General features: G+C 36.5%; 1 protein-coding gene across 1 annotated transcript in view; it reads right to left on the bottom strand.

Moving 5' to 3' along the window:
* Positions 1–13,482, bottom strand: part of LOC107740254 (neuron navigator 1-like) — a 66,452-nt gene extending 52,970 nt beyond the window's left edge. Inside the window, exons 1-3 of the mRNA XM_016552616.1 lie at positions 12,491–13,482; positions 8,047–8,149; positions 3,340–3,704 (exon numbers count right to left, since the gene is read on the bottom strand). Coding sequence (XP_016408102.1) covers positions 3,340–3,704; positions 8,047–8,149; positions 12,491–13,121 — 1,099 coding nt within the window. The 5' untranslated portion in view covers positions 13,122–13,482. The remainder of the gene's footprint in view (positions 1–3,339; positions 3,705–8,046; positions 8,150–12,490) is intronic.
* Between the last annotated feature and the right edge of the window lie 7,759 nt (positions 13,483–21,241).

The following is a 21,241-nucleotide window of genomic DNA, read 5'->3' as shown; positions in this document are numbered from 1 at the left end:
AACACTGACTCACTCACTCACTCACTCACTCACTCACCGACTCACTCACTCACCGACTCACTCACTCACTCACTCACTCACTGACTCACTGACTCACTCACTGACTCACTCACTCACTCACCGACTCACTCACTGACTCACTGACTGACTGACTGACTGACAATGATTTGTATCGTGAAAAGCGCTGTACAAATAAACTTGACTTGACTTGACTCACTCACTCATTCACTCACTGACTCACTCACTGACTCACTCACTCACTCATTGACTCACTCACTCATTGACTCACTCACTGACTCACTCACTCACTCACTGACTCACTCACTCACTCACTCACTCACTGACTCACTCACTCATTGACTCACTCACTCACTCACTGACTCACTCACTCACTGACTGACTCACTCACTAATTGACTCACTCACTAATTGACTCACTCACTGACTCACTCACTCACTGACTCACTCACTCACTGACTCACTCGACTGTTTTGATGCTACTGGACACATTAGTAACCATCTCAACGGTTTGTAGACTTTTGGGATGGGATGTCCACATGCTGTACACATTCAATATATACAGTACAACTTGCTGTATACACACTTACCGTACTGTATAAATTAGTTTTTACATTCTTTTGGCTGCCTTGATTCGGCCTATATTTCAGATCTGTACTTGCCTACTAACATTACATGATATTTTAATATGATAAATATGAAATTTAAATATGATAAATAGCTATAGCTATATATTTTAGTGTTTGACAAGATACAATAAAGGTTTTAGTTTTTTACCTGACTCTTTAGTGTTTTTCACAGTGTTGATTTTGGGCAAATTGTATTAAAAACAATAGGGGTCAATATGACTCCAACGCACAAGTCATAACATTTGTACAGCCTATCCAAAACACATCCATGTGTCGAGGCTTTGCATGCACATTCATGATCCTAAATGGAAAATGCCCTCAAAATTTCAAGAAGAAATAAACTGTTTAACCAGTATTTCGAGCAGTTTGAAAATGAAGTGTGGGTCAAATTGACTCCAACACAACAGGAGGGATAAATCTGGCCCAATAATGTAAGCCACAGCTCCTTCAATTGACCCAAAGCTCTCTGATGATCTGTATTGTTGAGGGCTGTTCTCTCTTATGTAAGTTTCTCTCGCTCTCTTCTCACTGCATTGAAGCGTCAGTAGAAAGTGAGAACGAGGGCTGGGTTTGATCACCCCACCGTCATGCGGCACTCGCTAAATCCCTCCGCATGAGCCTCCCAGATAAAGCCCAGATTCACGCCCAGGAGAACTGGCCTGGATAACTTCAAACTCTCTGCTGAAAAAGAGGAATTAGAAAGACAATCGAGGCCAGTAAAGGAGTGGCTATCATCCTCAAATCTGGAGGTGACTGAGTTCAGATCAGACACCTGCTGTCAGACTCCTGCTGCTGCATGCTGACCGAGTCCAAGAGGAACACAAGGTCATTGTGGCATGCAAATTACAATGAAATCATTGAGTTACATGAATAATCTGAGACCTGGCAGATGGCTCGACCTTGCAAAAGGACACGGATGGTGACTGGGTGCATTGAAACGCTCCAGGTTTGCTGCTATAGCTACACAGAAAAAGTCTGGCTTTGGAGACAATTCAAAAGGGGAAGTGAAGATGTCAACATGTACTTTGATCTATAATACCATGAATGAATGAAATCTTTATCATTTTGGGATGCTGATTGTCACTCTAGTAGTCAAACTTTCTCACAAAATATGATGCATGAGCACGATCAAGATCACAGACGTGTATTTTTGATATTTATACATACAGTACTGTAGGATACAACCAATGTTCCTTCTCTTGAAGTAACATGTTTTTTTGCTTCTCATTTGCATAAAGCTGAGAATTTCTCTTTTTTGATGCTCACAACACCTCCTCCAACTGTCAATCCCACAATCTCCCACACTTAATAATCAATATCACTGAACTGAACCAAGAGTGACAGTCAACATACACTGTTGTTTAAAAGTTTAGGGTTAGAAGTTTTTTTTTTTAAGGAATTGATACTTTTATTAAGTAAGGATGCATTAAACTGATCAAAAGTGACAGTAAAGACATAATGTTACAAAATAGTTATGTTTTGAAATAAATGCTGTTCTTTTGAGCTTTCTATTCATCAAAGAATCAAAAAAAAAAAAGTCAGTTTCCACAAAAGTATTGGACAGCACAACTGTTTTAAACATTGATAATAATCAGAAATGTTTCTTGAGCAGCAAATCAGCAAATTAGACTGATTTCTGAAGGATCATGTGACACTGAAGACTGGAGTAATGATGCTGAAAATTCAGATTTGATCACAGGAATAAATTACATTTTTAAAAACAGTTATTTTAAACTGTAATAATATTTCACAATATTACTTTTTTACTGTATTTTTAATCAAATAAATGCAGCCTTGGTGAGCATTAGAGACTTCAGTCAAAAACATTAAAAACATCTTACTAACCCCAAACCTAGTAGTCTATACAGATTTCACAGCTGCAGCAAACATCCAAAGCGATGAAAATATTATGCATTGAGCCCCAACTACATAAGTTTTATACATTTTAGACCATCCTTTTTAAATGTCTGAGGATCCTGTAGAAATGTTATGAAGCTGTGCCAGGAGGAGGGCATCTCTGCAGGCCTCTCTGGTAACGTGGATAATTAGCATGACCCCTCTTTGATGCACCGTTGACTTTTTAATCTAGTGTACTTACATGGCAGGATAACAGTCACACTGCGTCTCCTGGTCCCATTCATGACATTATTAACACATTATGAATGTCTTCATAAAGCATTTTACTGAAAACCAAAAATGGTTCCAAAAATGGTTCACTCTCAAAAATTATGGTTCTTTATTGGCATCAATGGTTCCATGAAGAACCTTTAACATCCATGGAACCATTCGACTGCACAAAATCTTTATAGTGGGAAAAGGATTTTCAAAATTGAGGAACAAATGCTTCTTTTAAGAACTGTTCACTAAAAAGTTCTTTTGGAACACAATATGGTTCTTAGACTCTCAAAAATGCAGCTACTTTATTGAAATTGATGGTTCCATGAAGAACCTTTAACATCCATGGAACCATTCCACTGCACAAAAGGTTCTTTATTGTGGAAAAAGCTTCTTTTGATGTTCTTCACACTAAGAAAAAATGGTTCTTTTAAGAACTGTTCACTGAAAGGTTCTTTGAGGAATCCAAAAGCATTCTTCTATTGCATCGCTACGAAAACCTCCTTTTGGAAGCTTTATTTTTTAAGAGTGTAGTAGGCTAGAGATATTTAGCAAAGCAACACATGCAGACACTCACCCATTGGCCAGATTGTCGTCATCGTCGTCATCGTCATTAAGGCTCTTGCAAAGTACATCAGTATCACTCAGGTAACCAGACTTGAGGTCGCTGTCTCCGGCGTCTAGGGCTTCGATGAACTCGCTGCGTGACGTGTGGCTGAGGCGGCTGGAGCAGCGGGCAGGCATGGTGTGAGAGGTGTACTGAGACGAGGCCTTGCTGCCCGACACATAGCTGCTGCCCGTTGAGGAAGGAGCGTCGCCGGCTTGCAGACGAGGACTGGACTGTCCGTGGCGCCAGGAGAGAGGAGAGGAGCGGTTGGAGAGGCTGGAGATGCTACGAGCGTTGGTTTCATCGCTGTCGTAGCAGACGCTGCTGTCCAGACAACTATAGACGGAAAGAGGTGCATGCAAAACACAACATAATAGGGTTGTTGAGCCACAGGAACTCGTGGCCTACTAAAGAAAAGGATGCATCTGTGGGAGAATTCATCTGTTGAGGATGAAGATTGCATAACCAGATGCACCAGCTCAAATGAATAATATAACAGCTTCCTTTACCACATGAACATGGAAGAGCTATTTTTATGCACTTCTCTCAGGATAATTCATCAGACAGCTGCGAAATGCCAGAAAATGCACACTTGTGGGTTGAAATATTTGATGCACTCAAGGCATAAATAGCACACAAACACACTGGCATTGGGTTATTCGGTTAGTGTTACCCAGCTGAAGGAGGATTATTTGGTCTGTTATTCTTGCAAATGGGTCGCTTGGTCAATGTAGCTTGGTTGCCAGCAGGTCTGTTAATCATTTCTATCTGTTGTTGATGGGCTATTTTAAGACTGAGTGATTTGGGAAAAAAACTGATGACTAAATTATTAAATTATTTGGAATAAACTAATGGAATAATAAACTCATTTTTTAAAAAGAGCTCAGGTTTGCTGTGCTTGTTTTTAGAGCTACACAATTTGGCCAATACAATTATATAAAATAATTATTGTAATGATGATGATGATGATGTACTATAAAATAAAAATGTGTATTTAATAAAAATAAATAATTGTATTTCATTTTAGCAAAAAAATAAAAATAAAATAAATAAACAAACAAATAAATAAATACTGCAAGGAGCCTTAAAAACATATTTTTTGCAGTATACCTCATAATTTTTCATAATTTTGTTCTGTTGTCGGAGTATTCAAGGGCTGAATGGAATTTGAATTTGAGGAAGAAAAAAATCAGATTGCAATTTTTTGGATAAATATTACATTAAAACACAATTTTTTAAAGCACCTTCAGGTTTGCTTTGCTTGTTTGTAAGGTTGCATATTTTGGCCAATAAAATTCTACTGTGATTATATAAATCTGGAAATAATAATAATAATAATAATTATTATTATTATTATTAAAATAAAAATATTACAATGAGAAATATATTATTGTAATAATACTACTGTACTACTACTGTAAAATGTCTTTTGTGTCTTTAATGTCTTTTTTAAAGTACAAAAATGTGATGCTTACTTCTTAATTTCTATAAATTAAGCAAACATTAAATCACCATTTGTTTATTTGTGTTGGCAACAGGTTTAGAAATGCTTCTCGTTACACATTGCAAAAAGTAGTGCTGTCAAACGATTATTCGCGATTAATCGCATCCAAAATAAAAGTTTTTGTGTTACATAATATATGTGTGTGTACTGTGTATATTTATGATGTACATATAAATACACACACATGCATGTATATATTTAAGAAAAATATGTATTTGTATATTAAATATATTTATATATAATATCAATTATATAAATATAAATATATACATGTAAATATTTTCAAAATATATATTGTATGAGTGTGTACTTATATATATACATAATAAATATACACAGTACACACACATATATTATGTAAACAAAAACTTTTATTTTTGATCGCGATTAATCGCACTAGTAAAAAGCGATTTTATTTTGATTAATTGTTCAGTCCTAGGCTTTTCGTTTGGCCCAACAATTGTATCAATTGAAAAAATTGTTCAGTTTGACTCATATTTGTCATTTGCATGTATCTGAATTCTATATCAGTTGAGCTGATTATGAAATGGAATGAATGAATGATCTGGACTCCGGATCCAGCAGCATTGCCGGCTCTCATGGCAGCTGGCATTACTAGTGGAAGACCTGGATTGGCGATAAAGGACCACATGGGAGTTTCTAGACAGAATAAATGTTTCATTTCTCAGTATTTTCAAAAGACATCTGAAAATAACACACATACAGCCTCATTTCACTGCACTGGACCTTTCATAGTGACGGCGCAGCCACTCCCAAACCTCACGAGCTGCTTTTCCATTCGCTTTCAGTGCCACATCACATCCTACATGAAGCCAAAGCAAAGGTCCTGCTCTCTCCACGTCGCACACTATGTGGCAAGAACATGAGTTTTTCTCATTACTAAAATCAACAATGACTGTAATGGCAAAAGTAGACTTTAAGCAGACTTTACATTTCTACAATGACTGTGTTTGCCCATGCAAACTTCACCAGCATAAAGCCATAATGTTGTGAGTGGTTGACAAGGCATTGTATACAGTTGCTAAGGTGTTCTGAGTGATTGCTTGTGCATTGCTATGCAGTTGTTAGGATGTAGCGAGATGGTTCAGGTCTGTCCTTCTAAAATTTTATTGAAAACTGTTAGTTGGATCGCTTAGACAACCCCGAATGATACCTAAAATTGTGCAACTTTATTATAGTTAACTAAAACTTTAAATAAAATAAAATAGAAAATAAAAGTTTATTTTATTTTATTAAAGGTGACATATCATGAAAATCTGACTTTTCCAGGTTTTAAGTGCTATAATCAGGTCCTCGGTGCATCTACCAACCAAGGAAACGTGAAAAAGATTAACCCAGTAACTTCGTTTTGGGAAGCCTTTTTCTGCGTCTGAGAAAACGAACGCGTCAGATTTCGCTCCCTTGGTGACGTGGCAAAGGGATCTCATTATAATATTATAATAAGTTTACACGGTGCCATCATTGTGTTTTCGCAAGCGACAATGGCGTACCAGCTCTAATGCCATGCCGAAAGTTTGAGCAAAACATGCTAACTGTTCTGTCTTTGGCTGCACAGACGAGCACAGAACACTATTTACAGTCCCAGCCTCCGAGGAGACAACAATGTACTAAACGAACTAAATTTTATAGTACAACTATCATTAAACTTTTTTCAGCTGCTTTCCCATTTTTCAATTTTCATTTAGTTTAACATGATGTACTAAAATAACTAACTAAAATAAGAAAAAGAAGAAGAAAAGATGAAAACTTAATAAAAACTGGCAAAAGCACAAAACAAAATTACAAAACTTTTATGTAAATTTAAAACAATCTAAAAATAAAAACTAATTCAAAATATTAACAAAAACTATTATAGTACATCGATGATTCTAAAAAAACACTGTGTTGTTGCGGGTTTTGCTTAAAAACTCATCACACATCATTACGGAAACATGCTGAACTCATAAAAGGCTTGTTTGTGAAAGCATAACACATCACAAACAATTTCCTAAACAAACACAGCACATGAGAACTTAAAAGCGTCCATGTGGTTCAGTAATTAGCTAATCACATTTTCCAATTCAAGTGCACATCTTGGCAGAATCCAGATTTGATCAGCAGGTGTATAATGTGAATCGACACGATCAGAAAAATCAAACAGCGCACCTCTATTCTGAGTCGTATTAGGTCATGCATCTCCATGTCTTGAAGGCTAACAGAAGTATCCTGTTACAGAAAAGCTCATTATGCACACATACATCAGTGTGGCTGTGAATCTGTGGGTTGAGTGCGGTTAATCTGGTATGAATCATTTTTACGCCTGCGCCATCAAGTCTTTGGAAGCTCATCAGTCTTATACAAGTGCTGCTATTAAAATGGAGCTGCAGGTCTCAAGCGTGTTATATGTCTACTACAAAAGTCTTCTGCTCTGAAACTTAGTAGAGCAGTGAATGGTTAGCCTGCAGGGAAAGGTTTGATGTTAGGAGGAAGGACAGGTTGAGATCTCTAGGGGCAAAACTCAGGAAGGTACTGAGATCAAAGTTAGCATAATTGCTAGGCTAAGCACATCTAGCGTAGCACACCTGTGGGGAAGGAAAATCCGTTCATCGGGAAGTAGCATAGCATCTAGCTTATTCTGTAACTTGCACAAACATTTTTTGATTTATATGTCTATGAGATATACTGTATACATACACAATAAAAAATTATCATCTTAAGTTTAAGCAACCACATAGAAACATTCTAAAAATTACAAAGTGAAAGAAATTTTTCAGAAAGATTTTTTCAGAAAATGTAAAAGTCCAGTTGTGTATTGCTGTATATCTGACTGTGCAAAGCCTGGAGTCCAGCTGATTTCTGTGTGTGTTTGTTGTTATTCATTGATGGAAAAGTGTTTCATTGTGTATCTGTGAATGTGGCAGCCAGGTGTTTGAACGACTGAAGTGGAAACTCTCCCAAAAGACGTGGGAAGCTGAATGGTTGTGGAAAAAGTAATCGTTTGTGTATAATGTAAAACCTTGTTTATATTCATGCTCTTTTGTGACACAAATGTGCGTGACGATTGTGGAGCTTTCTCCCAGATTTACGATTTATTGAAAAGCAGCAGTTCGCATCCTCGTGAATTAGTCTGGCTGTGATTTTTCATGCCATAAACACGTGCTGGTTCTCACTCACCTCTGGCTGAGCTGAGTCCCTCGCAGGCTGGACATGGTTTCCTCCAGGTTCTGTCTGAGATCCAGGACATTCTGAACCGTCCGTTTCCTTTGAGACTCGGGATCTGCACACATAACGGACAATCAATATGCAATATACAGTAAGTCAGCAAAACTAAATATCTGCACCAATTTATCTCATTTTATGTTATTTTATACCAGTTATTTTCAGTTTATGTCTTATAAATGCATATATATATATATATATATATACACACACACACTACAGTTCAAAAGTTTGGGGTCAGTAATTGTGTTTTTTAAAGAACTTAATACTTTTATTCAGTAATGATGCATATTTCAAATAAATGCTATTCTTTTGAATTTTCTATTCATCAAAGAATCCTGAAAATAAATATGTATCGCGGTTTCCACAGCAATATATGAAGCAGAAATGTTTCTTGCGCAGCAAATCAGCATATTAGAATGATTTCTGAAGATCATGTGACACTGAAGACTGGAGTAATGATGCTGAAAATTCAGCTTTGATCACAGGAATAAATTACATTTTAAAATATATTCAAACAGAAAACAGTTCATTTAAACCGTAATAATATTTCACAATTTTACAGTTTTTACTGTATTTTTGATCAAATAATCTTCTTTAAAAATCATACCGACCTCACCCTTTTTGAACAGTAGTGTATTGTAAAAAAAAACTGAACATAAAATAGTTTACAACTAGCACACAATTAGTATCTTTGAAAAACATATTGTAGGTTTCTACACCAAAATTTCTTCAATTAGTCAAAGATGGCAAAAGTTCCCCAATCAGATTGAGAACTTTATGCGCCATTAAAGACCAGTTTGTACTTCCTGTTGAATCATGAAGCTGACATTTCAAAGAGTTTGTCTTTTGGTTTTAAATAGCCAACAGCCTTTCATTTACGTCACAAAGGTGAAAAACAGCTCGACTTGATCAATCACCTGGCTTTGCTGAAAGCTAACGGTCTTGGACATTAACCTCGGAGGCAGCACTGAACGAGCCAAACGCCAACAATGAGATTACGAGAACCAGACAGCCTCATATCACATCGCCTACACTGACAATGAGAAGAACAAAGGATGAAAGTCTTCTTTCGTCCAAATAAACAAATGTTTTCTGTTCAAACAGTTGTAAACTGCCACACAATCTCTTGAAAACCTGCGTGGGCGAGCGGTCAGCATGTCAACAGCATGCCCAATCAATCCCATGGTGCAGTTAGGCACGAGGCCTGGCCTGACATTATTAACGACTGGACTGCTTTACAGACAGCGAGAGAGAGAGGTGGTTTACAAGCATTACTGGACAGCAGATAACTCATGTCAATCAACTACATTCCCATGAGACAATTTACAGATGCTCTAACTAATTACATCACTAGACAGACTTGCATGGTGGAATTAGTGAATCAGATGACAAGATGACAGCATTTCATTAGTTTTTATTGTGAAGTATGTATATAACTATTGCAAATCAACCAGCTTCACCTGTGTTGTGTCCTGACCTTCTAAAAACGTTAATTTCTACCATAATGGTCAAATAAAGAGCAAGCACAAAACACATTTTAAATTGATAAATTGATTAATTTACATGCATTATGCATATATTATAAACACCCTCATATTACGCATTGCTACCTCCGCAGAAATAAACATAGTGGTGTGCCTTGCTCCAATGCAATCTCCAGCTCTGCCATTGGCTGCATGGGAGATTAAAATTTAATACATGCTCTTTTTCTCCATATGCTTTCATCTGCAAGTGCAAACTGGAACACAGCTTCATGTGTAGATTTTGTGAGTCACAAGGAGCAACACTGCACCTAGTGCAGTTTAATACATTTTAATATTATGCATAACATAAATATAACCAATTAAAATAGTAAATTCTAAGGTAAAACTAAATAAATTCCAGTAGTAAATTCAGATCAATTCTATTAGCAGTTTTGTCAATATATAATACATATATTTTTTTTTCCAAGTATTTTTGAGTGAATGTGTAGTAAATGTGTATACACTGCAAAAATTATACAGTATTTTTGACTTTTCCAGATAAAGCATCTAAAAAAAACCTTAAAACAAGACTTACTTACTTGAATAAATGCTGCATAAGATAAGACAAAAATTGAGTCTTGAATACGTGTATTTCCACTTGTTTTTAATCTGTTCATACTGAAAAACAAGTGAAATCAGTGCTGTAAAACGAAATTACAGATATACTCTGTGAAAACCAAAATTAGTATCTAATGCAGTGCTGATTCTCAGGTTATTTTTTAAAGAGATAGTTCACCCAAAAAGAAACATTTTGTCATCATTTACTCACCCTCAACCAAACAGCTGACAGTAGCCACTGACTTCCATAGTATTTTTTCCATGCTATGAAAGTCAATGGCTACCATCAACTGTTTGGTTACCAAAATTCTTCAAAATTCCAGGTTTAGAACAACTTGAGGGTGAACCATACTCAAAATATATTACTTAGAAATCAAGTAAAAGAAGGAACAAATAAAAAGTATATTTATAATAGTATATCATCAGTTATCAGTCACCCTTCCCTCTAGATATTGATATGGATATCAGCCACTTAAATACCCACAGCACAGTCAAGGAAACCAACATGATTAGAGTGGCCTCATAAAAGCTCATATCGCCCTCATAACTTGCTATACATATTCAGGTTTATTTCCAGACTGGCACAGAGGCCAAATTTGGCCCTAGCCCTTTATTTCCTAACATTTAACTGTCCCTCAACTCAAACTATTGTGCCTCATACATATTTTAAGCATTTCCGTCCCCCTAGAGATTTAGACCCACGTCCAGCTGTGCAGTACAATAGTAACTATGAATGCACAGAGGAAAGCAATGCTCCATTCTGAGTGCGAATTCAGTCTTGTGACCAAAAGTGGTGTGCAGATGTTATGTGCCACATACAACTCATAAGGAAGTCTATTATGCAGCGGTTTATTATGCAGAACAAATGAGCATGAACTCTGTGTAATTATGATTATAAAAAAGAAAGTGCTTTGATATAGAGATTCAACAGATTATTCTTAACAGAGACCTTGTGATTAAAAGATCCTGCATGAAAAAGATTCCCTGTAGCACTTTGTTTTTCTTCTAAATTTAGAGGAGAAGAGCTCCGCAACCACTCTGGTGTTGCTCGTAATTATACTCTGTCTATATAAAAGCATGCTAAAAATCCTAAAAGAATGCATGCAAGATTCCTATCGGATTTTCTGCTATAATTCAGAACCAAATTATAAATTAAACCAAACCAAAATTAAATATATTTTTTTTAAATTTAAATTAATTAAAATTTGGAATCCCAAAAGCATCCTAATAGAAATGCAGTGCTGCTAGAAATATTCCAACAGAAGTTCCATTTTTATTCTTGGTTCTTACTTTTTATTCCCTGCAGGATTGTTTTTCTAATTATAATTCCGATCGGAATCCTGTATGGATTCTTATGCAAGAGCTACTGAGAGCATTTTAATAAGGAGTTTAATCCAGGTCATTCGTTTACTCTCATTAGCTTTTAATCCCACCACCGAATTATACTGTGCATTGCCATGCAAGGAGAAGGAGGATCTAGGTTTCCAGGCAAACAACTGCAAGACTTCAGGCCCAATTTGGTTGTTTAAACATATGAGGTCTGGACATGGGTGAAATAGAGGTCATTCATTTGAGGACTGATGCACGAATGCAGGGCATGCTGTGTTTAGAAGACAGCACAAACAATATTTGTTTTAAATGCAACAAACATACATCCTGATTAATGCCATGGACATAAACAGTATCCAGATCCAATTATATATATATATATATATATATATATAAAATCAAATTCCACAGTATGCATAAAACTGCTAATTATCCCTTAGAAAGCCTAGGTGCATTTCATCCAGTGTGACAGGTCACAGGTGATCATGCATGCTTTTGTTCATGTGTTCGACAACAACATTCATCAGCAGTCAAAGGAGGCTGATGACAAACTACAAACCGAATTCATTATGCTCCCTTTATGTATTCCACGGCCTCTTCCTTTTCTCGTACCACCTGTGTCCCTGATATAGCAGCCATTACCTCATTACAGATGAGAGCAGAGCAGCAACACCAGCACACAGCACCAGACAGGCGTCGAAAAGCAGATCAGCAACGCCCCCGAGCATTCTGTCATTCAATCATCGGACACACGCCAAGGGGAATAATCTGAGCGCAATTTCTAGCCCACAAGTGCGAGAGACGGCGGATGCACAACAATGCACATGCTACCCAGAACAAAGCCCTGCATTGTCCAGCTGTCCGATCCCACCTTTAGAATCACGACAGCATGCACTCGGTTGGATATTTTCCAGTCAATCCATGGCATTCAGCAGCCAACTGCAGCTGGTAGTAAGTGGGCGTGAAAGCGGAAAAACCATACTCACCGAGTATCTGACTGAAGAGCAACTGCTCCAGGTCACCAAGAACGGTGACCACCAGCTCTGGGTCCACCTTGAGGAAGGGTTTATCGCCACCTTCCTCACCTTGACCTTTAGCCTCTGGGTCTCTGGAGCTCCCAGCCGCCGGTTTCTTCCCGCTGGCTTTGGCTTTGCTGGACAGGATATCGTCGTCGGACTTGCAGTCATCGGACGTCTTGCTCAAAGGTTTTACTTCCGCGTAAGGGCCTCGAGGGATCCGACTTTGGCCTTTTCCCAAGGCGCCAGGTGCCGCGAGCAGGGTGAACATCTTGGGTTTGCCCTGGAAGAGGGAGTGGTCAGATTTGGACAGGTTTCGAGAGAGTTGGGAGCCCCCCGCCCCTCCGCCGGCCGCCGGTTTGGGCTTGCCCATCTTCAGGTGTCCCGAGGCAGCTTTGCTCATGTCGTCGCACCATTTGGGCTCATAGAGTTGCATCTTCTTCTCGGCGTCTGTCAGCACGGCCAGGTTGGTCAGGGACCTCTGTTTGCGAAGGTTGGATGGCACCGGGATGCGCCCCTCCGTGCTGCCCACACGGTACACCTTCAGCTCGCTCCGTGGCACGCTTTGTGGCACGCCGGACTTGCCCCTCTTGGCAGCCATGCCTGCACCTTCCCTTGACGTCCCCCTTGTTCTGCCTGTCTTTTATTCGACCCCCAAGCGTCTTCCTCTACCGGAGAGCATTTAGGGCCGGATGAGAGAAGAGTGAGAGCATGGAGGAGAGGACGAATGTGCGGCTCTTTCTCTCTTGCACGGGAAGAAAATGCTAATTCCGTGCACCCTTTATTTTTTCCTGTTCCTTCCTGTCAGGCTGCAGCAGCTGCCGCCCTGGTTCTCCTTTTCTCTCTCCTCTTTCTCTCACTCCCTCGTTTTCTCTCCTCCCTTCACCAGGCCGTCTTGCCGCTGAGCCGTGCAGCAGCCAAATGACAGCAGTGCTGCACGCAACAACAGTCCCTCCCCCCTTTCTCTCTCTCTCTCTCGGTTGCATTTTCCGGTGCGTCTCTCTGCCTCAGCAGAAAGTGTGAGCTGATAGGGGGAGATGACAAATTGCAACACTAGAATGTAAACTGAATCCAGTACATCGTAGTGTGTATTTTCACACACACTATTTCTCCATCCCCATTGTTTTGCCCCTCCCCCTTCCAGGATCCAATGCTGAATACCCATTAAAATCTCAGTTATGTATTCACTATCTGCCTTCAGGAGAAATGCATTGCATATGCATGGGACAATTTACCAATACACAAATGTCATACTGTACATTATCTATCTATCTATCTATCTATCTATCTATCTATCTATATTGCCTTTAGTGGTATAATATAATAATGTATACACTAGCTTTATAGTTCTGCAAATAATCTAACACAAAAATGGCAAAAACATATCCAACACAAATGTCATACTGTACATTATCTATCTATCTATCTATCTATCTATCTATCTATCTATCTATATTGCTTTTAGTGGTATAATATAATAATGTATACACTAGCTTTATAGTTCTGCAAATAATCTAACACAAAAATGGCAAAAACATATCCATCTATCTATTTGCAATCTATTAACGCAAATGCAATGTACATTGTTTTTAGTATAACACAAAAATGCAATATAATCATCATTTTGTTTAAACATTAAGAATATTTTAGTTATTCCATTCTACAAATAATCCAACACAACATACAAAAGAAAAATGAAAAGAAAAATGGCTAAAAAAATAATTGCAGCATAAAGAAAAGAATTTTTTTTTTTTTTTTTTTTTGTTAAAATAAGATGGATCTGGCAATAGAATAAGACATATAAATCACACTAAATTTTCTTGATGCAAAAAAAAAATATTCAAACAAACAAACAAAAAAAAGACCCATTTTCAGCACAATAGGATCTGCAAATGATCCAGATATATTTGTCAGCAAACTTTACCTGTGCAACCCCTCAAAAGAAAAATCTCAAGGTCAAGATTATAAATTTAAATACAGTCAGAAATTAAATTTAAATACATTTAGTGGTGTTTATCCTCAAAGTGTATCCTTAAATGAGCCAATGGATCAAGACAAAACAGTCACATAGTGCACAGTGCATATGTTATAGATTTAAGTAAATTAAACTTGTTTCAAATATGCGTATAACAAACAAGCCAAAAAAATAAGAATAGGACTGTTTTGCAGTGTGGGAATAAATTATTTTCTATAATAAATCAATCAAGTCCAGATGATTTCCGTCACACCTCCAACCCATCCACTTCATAAAACCGCAGTGTTGTTTTTAGATGGTCCCTAGCATCATCGCTCATGATATTCCATACACATCTCTCTAAGGAGTTCTCCGCAATGCTTCGCTGGAGAAGCGTCACCATAGCAACGCTGCTACCTACATCACAACACGCATTAAGACGTCCGAGTCTCTCCACCGTAAATAAGGTAACAGCACGCCACAAATCCACTTTCTGTTTGTCTTTATCACTTCACAAACGAGCCTTGTTAGTCTGACAGAAGCCTGGCAGTGACTTAAACGAATCGCCCATAACCAGCCTGATGCAACTGACTAGTTTGGTACAATGACTCAATCAAAAGCTCAGCGCACTCCTGCAGGGGGTCCCGACACTTGGCCAAACACATACTAGTCCCGGGGCATCTGGGGTAATTCTGATCTTCCTGGACTGAGAAGAATGAGGTCTTTTGTTTGAACTCGTCACGAGTGGCCGTGTCGTTCTGTGGGGGATTTTTCCATTGACATCATTAAAAGAAGAACATACTTCCTGTGGACCGAACTGTTGTCACAAAAAGATTCAATAGTCCTTCATTTTAGTTAGATCAATAAAAAGCAGGTCAACTAGATCTAGATCAAACGTTTGCATTTGTACTGAGATTTCGGAGGTTTCATTTACTAACTTTTGGCAAATCTAAGCACAGTTTGAGACACTAAGCTGATTAAAAGTCTCCATTTGTTCTCAATTGAGATATTAAAGCTATCTAAAAAAAAAAAGTATATAAACATCTGAAAAAATATTTATTTATTCTCAATTATGTCTAAGAAAATTGATTAAAAATCATTAAAAATATTTATTAAAGACAGCTAAAAATGATATATAAAAAATTATATTCATAAAATTACATGAGACCTGAAAAGTATCCGTTTAACCTTATTATATCTAACAGACAACCGAGATATTACCAATATCTAGAAAAAGAGATATTAAAGATAATAATAATAATATGCGCGTTAAATATCGCATGCGATTTATCGTGCAGCCCTACTACTAATAATATAAAGATCTGAAAAGTATTAATTTAATCTCAATTATAAGAAAAATGATTAAAAATCATTAACAATATCTATTAAAAGAGGAGATATTAAATATAAATTGTAATGTGCAAAAAAGAGCTATTAAAAAGACCTGAAAAATATTTTTAAAAGAAACAACTGATATTAAAATATCCAAAAAAGAGAGCGAGAGAGCGGCATTAAAAAGATCAGAAAAGTACTAAAAAAGATCTGATTTAGGCCTAAACAACTGAGATATAAAGATATAAAATATAAAGTAAAAAGATATTAAATATCTTCAAGCATTAAAAAGATATCAATTAAAAAATTTCAAAACTCACTGATAATTTATATGCAATAAATGATCAAATTAATCTTATTATTAATTATTAATTAATCATAAATCATAAATGCTGATGAATTATAAAGTGATCTCAAAAGTCTCTAATCAACTTCACATCTGTCTAAAGAAAAAGGTGTTTAAAAATATCTGTTCTGTGATATACTTACAGTATATATCACGTAACATATCACTCTGATCCTACACTTACATGAAACAGCACTGGACTCTGACACATATTAGCGTTTTCTCTTCACGAAGTATGAAACACACGTCCTGACGTGTCCACCGCCCTCTCTCCTGAGAAAGCCAAAGGTTCTCCAAACATCTGGATCCCATCCGGAGGCTGTGCTTGGCCAGCAGCGCAGATGTTTGCAGACATGAGAACATCCCTTGGGTTGCTGGCATCTGTAGCCATTACACCACACTGATATATTACTCAGACCGGCTTTCATTCAGTGTTTGTGTGCGGATGTGACTGGCAACATATGGCTGTGTGCTTGTCTGTTTGTTTGTGACACAATATAAATCTTACGCTCAAAAGTCATAAAAGTATTTGTCTCCATGCGGTATATTAATGTGAAACATGTGAACACAGTCTGTAAACTCACGGGGTGTTGCAAATTTTCCCCATATCTAGGAATATCTAACTATCTAATAAAACATACCTGGCAATAAAGCTCATTCTGATTCTGATTCTGATTCTGATCTGTAATAAGACTCAGGATTTGCTTTGCACATTCTTCTACACATTGTGTGTGTAAATATATATATATATATATATATATACAGTATATATACCGTATTGGCCCGAATATAAGACGACCCTGATTATAAGACGACCCCCCTTTTTCCAGATGTACCTTTTGGAAAAAGGCTTTTTAAAAAACAAATCTAGTTTTTTTTCTCAGTAAAACACATTTTGTCTTCAATTATTTTCATATTGCATATTTTTCCTATTTTAATTTTTGTTTTGAAAGTATGATAAAAACTGGTAAAATGTACCAACAATCACATATAAAAAATATACACTTTTTGATATACCATTAAAAAAAACAAAAAAACAGGTAGCCCATCTGAATTAGGACATTTAGGCTATCCATCTAATACCAGCCTACCAAAATCTTATTAACAGTAGAAGTAAAATCTTACTGTAGTCTTCAAATCTGGGTACTGTCTTACGTTTTAAAATCACAAAGGGAGTTTGGTCCCATCAGGCTAACATGACAGTCACGACTCATGCAGCTGTAAGGTTTTCTGCTTCTTTTGTTTTACTCGCGATCTTTACAACACGCATTACATTACGTATTTCATGGCACACTCGTTTTATGCGTATTTGGCGCCACCTATTGTTGTGGGTGTATTATTGACATGTCAAAGTATAGACCCTGAATATAAGACGACCGCATTTTTTCAGATGTATTTCCAAGAAAAAAACATCGTCTTATATTCGGGTCAATACGGTGCATTGTGTAATTATTCTTTGTACATTTACTCTCGTTTCCTTATCATTAGAGTAAAAAAAGTGAAAGGCAGTAAAATTAAATGTAATTCAGTACAACAAATAATATATATATAGTATGTTTAAAATATATATTTAATATATATTTAATTATATGCATTTGTACTTTAATTCATTGAGATTACAATAATTAAAATGAAGGGAAGTGGAATTAATTCTGATTTAAAAAATTTCTGAATGCAAAATGTTTGAATGGTTTTTAAATTAGACGTCATTTTCTTGATGCAAAAAAAAAAAGATATAAATATAATATGCCTAAAAGCAACAAAATCACTGTTAAATATGCAAACACAACTGTTGCAACAGCTACTTTTATAAATTGCAAATCTTTCCACACATTATCAAGGCATGTAACATCTAAAACACATTTCTCGAAAACAATTTTTCACAAAAAACACTATTGCACTACTTTGTCAAAGTACTAAACACAATCCCAAATCAGCGGATTGGTCTCTGTTCGTTAGCATGTCTGGCCAGCATGAGCTGACAGGTTTTCACTAATATTTGAGGTCTACATGAGGTCTGACTGAGTCCATCAAGAATCTGAAAAGAGCTTCAGATGGTGGAAACTTACATCAGCAAAGACATGAATCTCCTCACATGGATACAATCATAATTTACCACACCAGCATCTGCTTATAGTTTGATCGATCTGAATCATAGCATCCCTCACACAAAATTACTGTGAAGATATCAGAGACTAACAACAGTCTCAGACCTGTTCTCATTACCATCTACAGCCCTGTATGAGAAAACCCTGCGGTTATGAATATTGGAGTATTTTTTAGGAGAGACTCACCTAAATCCTCACAGCACACTTCCAAAGAGTCTGAGGAACAATCGCTCAGATCCTCAAGAGAAGCTTCAGTGTCCTCTCCAACCTGCAGCCTGAGGCAGACAGAACAACAAGAAAGAAATCACAAGTTTGAAGCATATTAATTCTTAAAGAGAATTTTTATTACTCAGAGGATGAGACTTTATTTACATAAAAATAGTAGCCACAAATGAGACAATAGCTGATCATACAGAGCTATAAAATTACAGCTCCATTAATATTAGAATATATTATAAATATGTACACAGAAATCTATATATATATATTGTATATAACAATATTATTGGTCAAATCATTTTAAATTTTTTTTTTTTTTAAATCATATTGAAATTTTTTCTTGAATTTTGGCCAATGCAATAAACCCATTATTATTTATAATTATAAATACAAGCAATATAAGCCCATTATAATTTATAATTATAAATACAAGCATATTAAAATAAGCCTATTATTATTTATATAAAATTCCATATTATTGTGTCTAAACAATCACATAATATATATCATACTTGTCATTTTAAATGCTACAATTGAATTTACGCATCACAATCTCATAGTTAGGGTTAGGTATCGTTTGGGTTTTTTACGATACCGGTGCCAAATCGATACTTTTAAAACGGAACCAGTGCCTAAACGGTGCCTGAACCGATACTTAAAAAAAATTCCCTAAATAGGATGGATTGGCCATTATTGAGCGCTATAAACGCATTTAATGTCTGTTTCATTCATACTGGACGCCAGAGGGCGCCCTCGCGCAGAAACTCCACATGTGCATCACAGAAGGAATAGAACTCAGGAAATCCCTAATATCAAAGAACTTAACTCTAGTGATGGGAAGTTCGGATCATTTTACCGACTCGGACCCTTGAGTCTCGTTCAGCAAAATGAACGAATCTTTTTTCGAGTCATTACGTTCATTTTTGCAAAATATAATCAAAATGTTACGTGTTACTTCCCTAATACGTCTACTACTTACGCAAACGTTGATCACACTACAAACAATACAAAACTGCTATAAGAAACAGATAAGATTAATTGATTGTTTACCTGGGTCTTCAGTCTATGATTAGCTCCTGTCACGTGATGAACGAATGACTTGGAAAAACCCGAAGACTCGAAACAGGTGAACTACTTGACTAATTCCAGTACAGAACCTATAGGATGTTGCACATGCGCGACTGAACGAATCACTCCCCGAGACGACTCGTTCTTCCCGAGTCACATTAAAGATTCGTTCAAAATGAACGAATCGTTCAAGAACGACCCAACACTACTTAACTCGCGTTACTACAAAGATGTGTTGGATTTGTATTATTAGAGCTTTCCGACTTGCGTTCGTGAATTTTCTCAGTCTGGAAATTATTTTTTACGTGCGGTGCCGGTGATCCTTACGTCCGTTTCGGAGAACCAGAGAACAAATATTTCAATCGATCACTCAAGCATTTAAGTGGCACTAAAATGAGGCACCGAAATCTGCATTCTGATTTGGTTCTAGTACATACCGGTCATAGTATAGTATAAAAATGAATATTTATTTTTGAGATTTGCTAAAGATTATATTTAAAAATGTTATAAAATTATCAATATTTTCAAAAATCAACTTTGAGTGAGCATCTGATGAAGGCAAAATCATTTAAATGAGAAAAAATATCATTCGAATTTGACTGAAATGCCAAAATTTAAATCAAAGTTTTTTGACTTTGATGCACCAATATTGAACTTCTGGCCAATACAATAAGCCAATAATTATTTATAATTATTAATATAAGCTTATAAAAATAGGCCTATCATTATTTATATAAAAATTCTACACTAATATTATCTAAATAATCAAATAAATAAAAAATAAAACACCAAAGACTAAAATAAATAATTTTAAAATAAATCACCAATGGGTGAGGCATCAAAACATAGTATCACCGGTGCCGGTGATAAGGATCACCGGTGCCGGTGATCCTTACGTCCGTTTCGGAGAACCAGAGAACAAATATTTCAATCGATCACTCAAGCATTTAAGTGGCACTAAAATGAGGCACCGAAATCTGCATTCTGATTCGGTTCTAGTACATACCGGTCATAGTATAGTATAAAAATGAATATTTATTTTTGAGTTTTGCTAAAGTTTACATTTAACAGTGCTACTAAATTATCAGTGTTTTTGAAATTTATTTACATATTGTAATTTCAAACATTAAAAATAAAATAAAATACTTTTTTTTTTTTTTACTTTGATGCACCAATATTACAATTTGGGCCAATACAGTAAGCCAGTAATTATTTATAATTATAAATATAAGTCTATATAAAGCATGCATCAGATGACAGCCAAAGTCATTTAAATGTAAAAAAACTGAGAAATTGAGCATGCACAATCAAAATATGCCCAATACAAACCAATAGCAATAAATTTAAAAAAAAGAATCTGAAATCTCACCTGTATCTGAAAGGTGCCACCGCTGCCATGCTCGGAGACTCCCTTCCTGCAGGACCCGCGTTTGTGCCGTACGCCTTGGATTTAGACGCAATCGTTCCACTGTTGCCGTAACCACGAGCCAGTATTTTCATCCGCTGCTTCTGAAAGTCCCTCTGAACAGCAGTTGACGTTTCCCAAATGACGTTCCCGTTGGTAGGCTTGTGAAGGGCTTGACCCGTCTGTTGCTCTCGAGAAGATTCAACAACCTCATTGTCTAGACTCCTGAAGTGATGGTGGCCAGATCTCCAGTTCTTGTTGGAGTGTCTCTCCATGTCTCTGAATCCAT

The sequence above is a fragment of the Sinocyclocheilus rhinocerous genome, unplaced genomic scaffold (genome assembly GCF_001515625.1).
Source record: "Sinocyclocheilus rhinocerous isolate Xijiao unplaced genomic scaffold, SAMN03320098_v1.1 scaffold795, whole genome shotgun sequence".
NCBI lineage: Eukaryota > Metazoa > Chordata > Actinopteri > Cypriniformes > Cyprinidae > Sinocyclocheilus > Sinocyclocheilus rhinocerous.
This window is presented reverse-complemented; position numbering and strand designations above follow the sequence as displayed.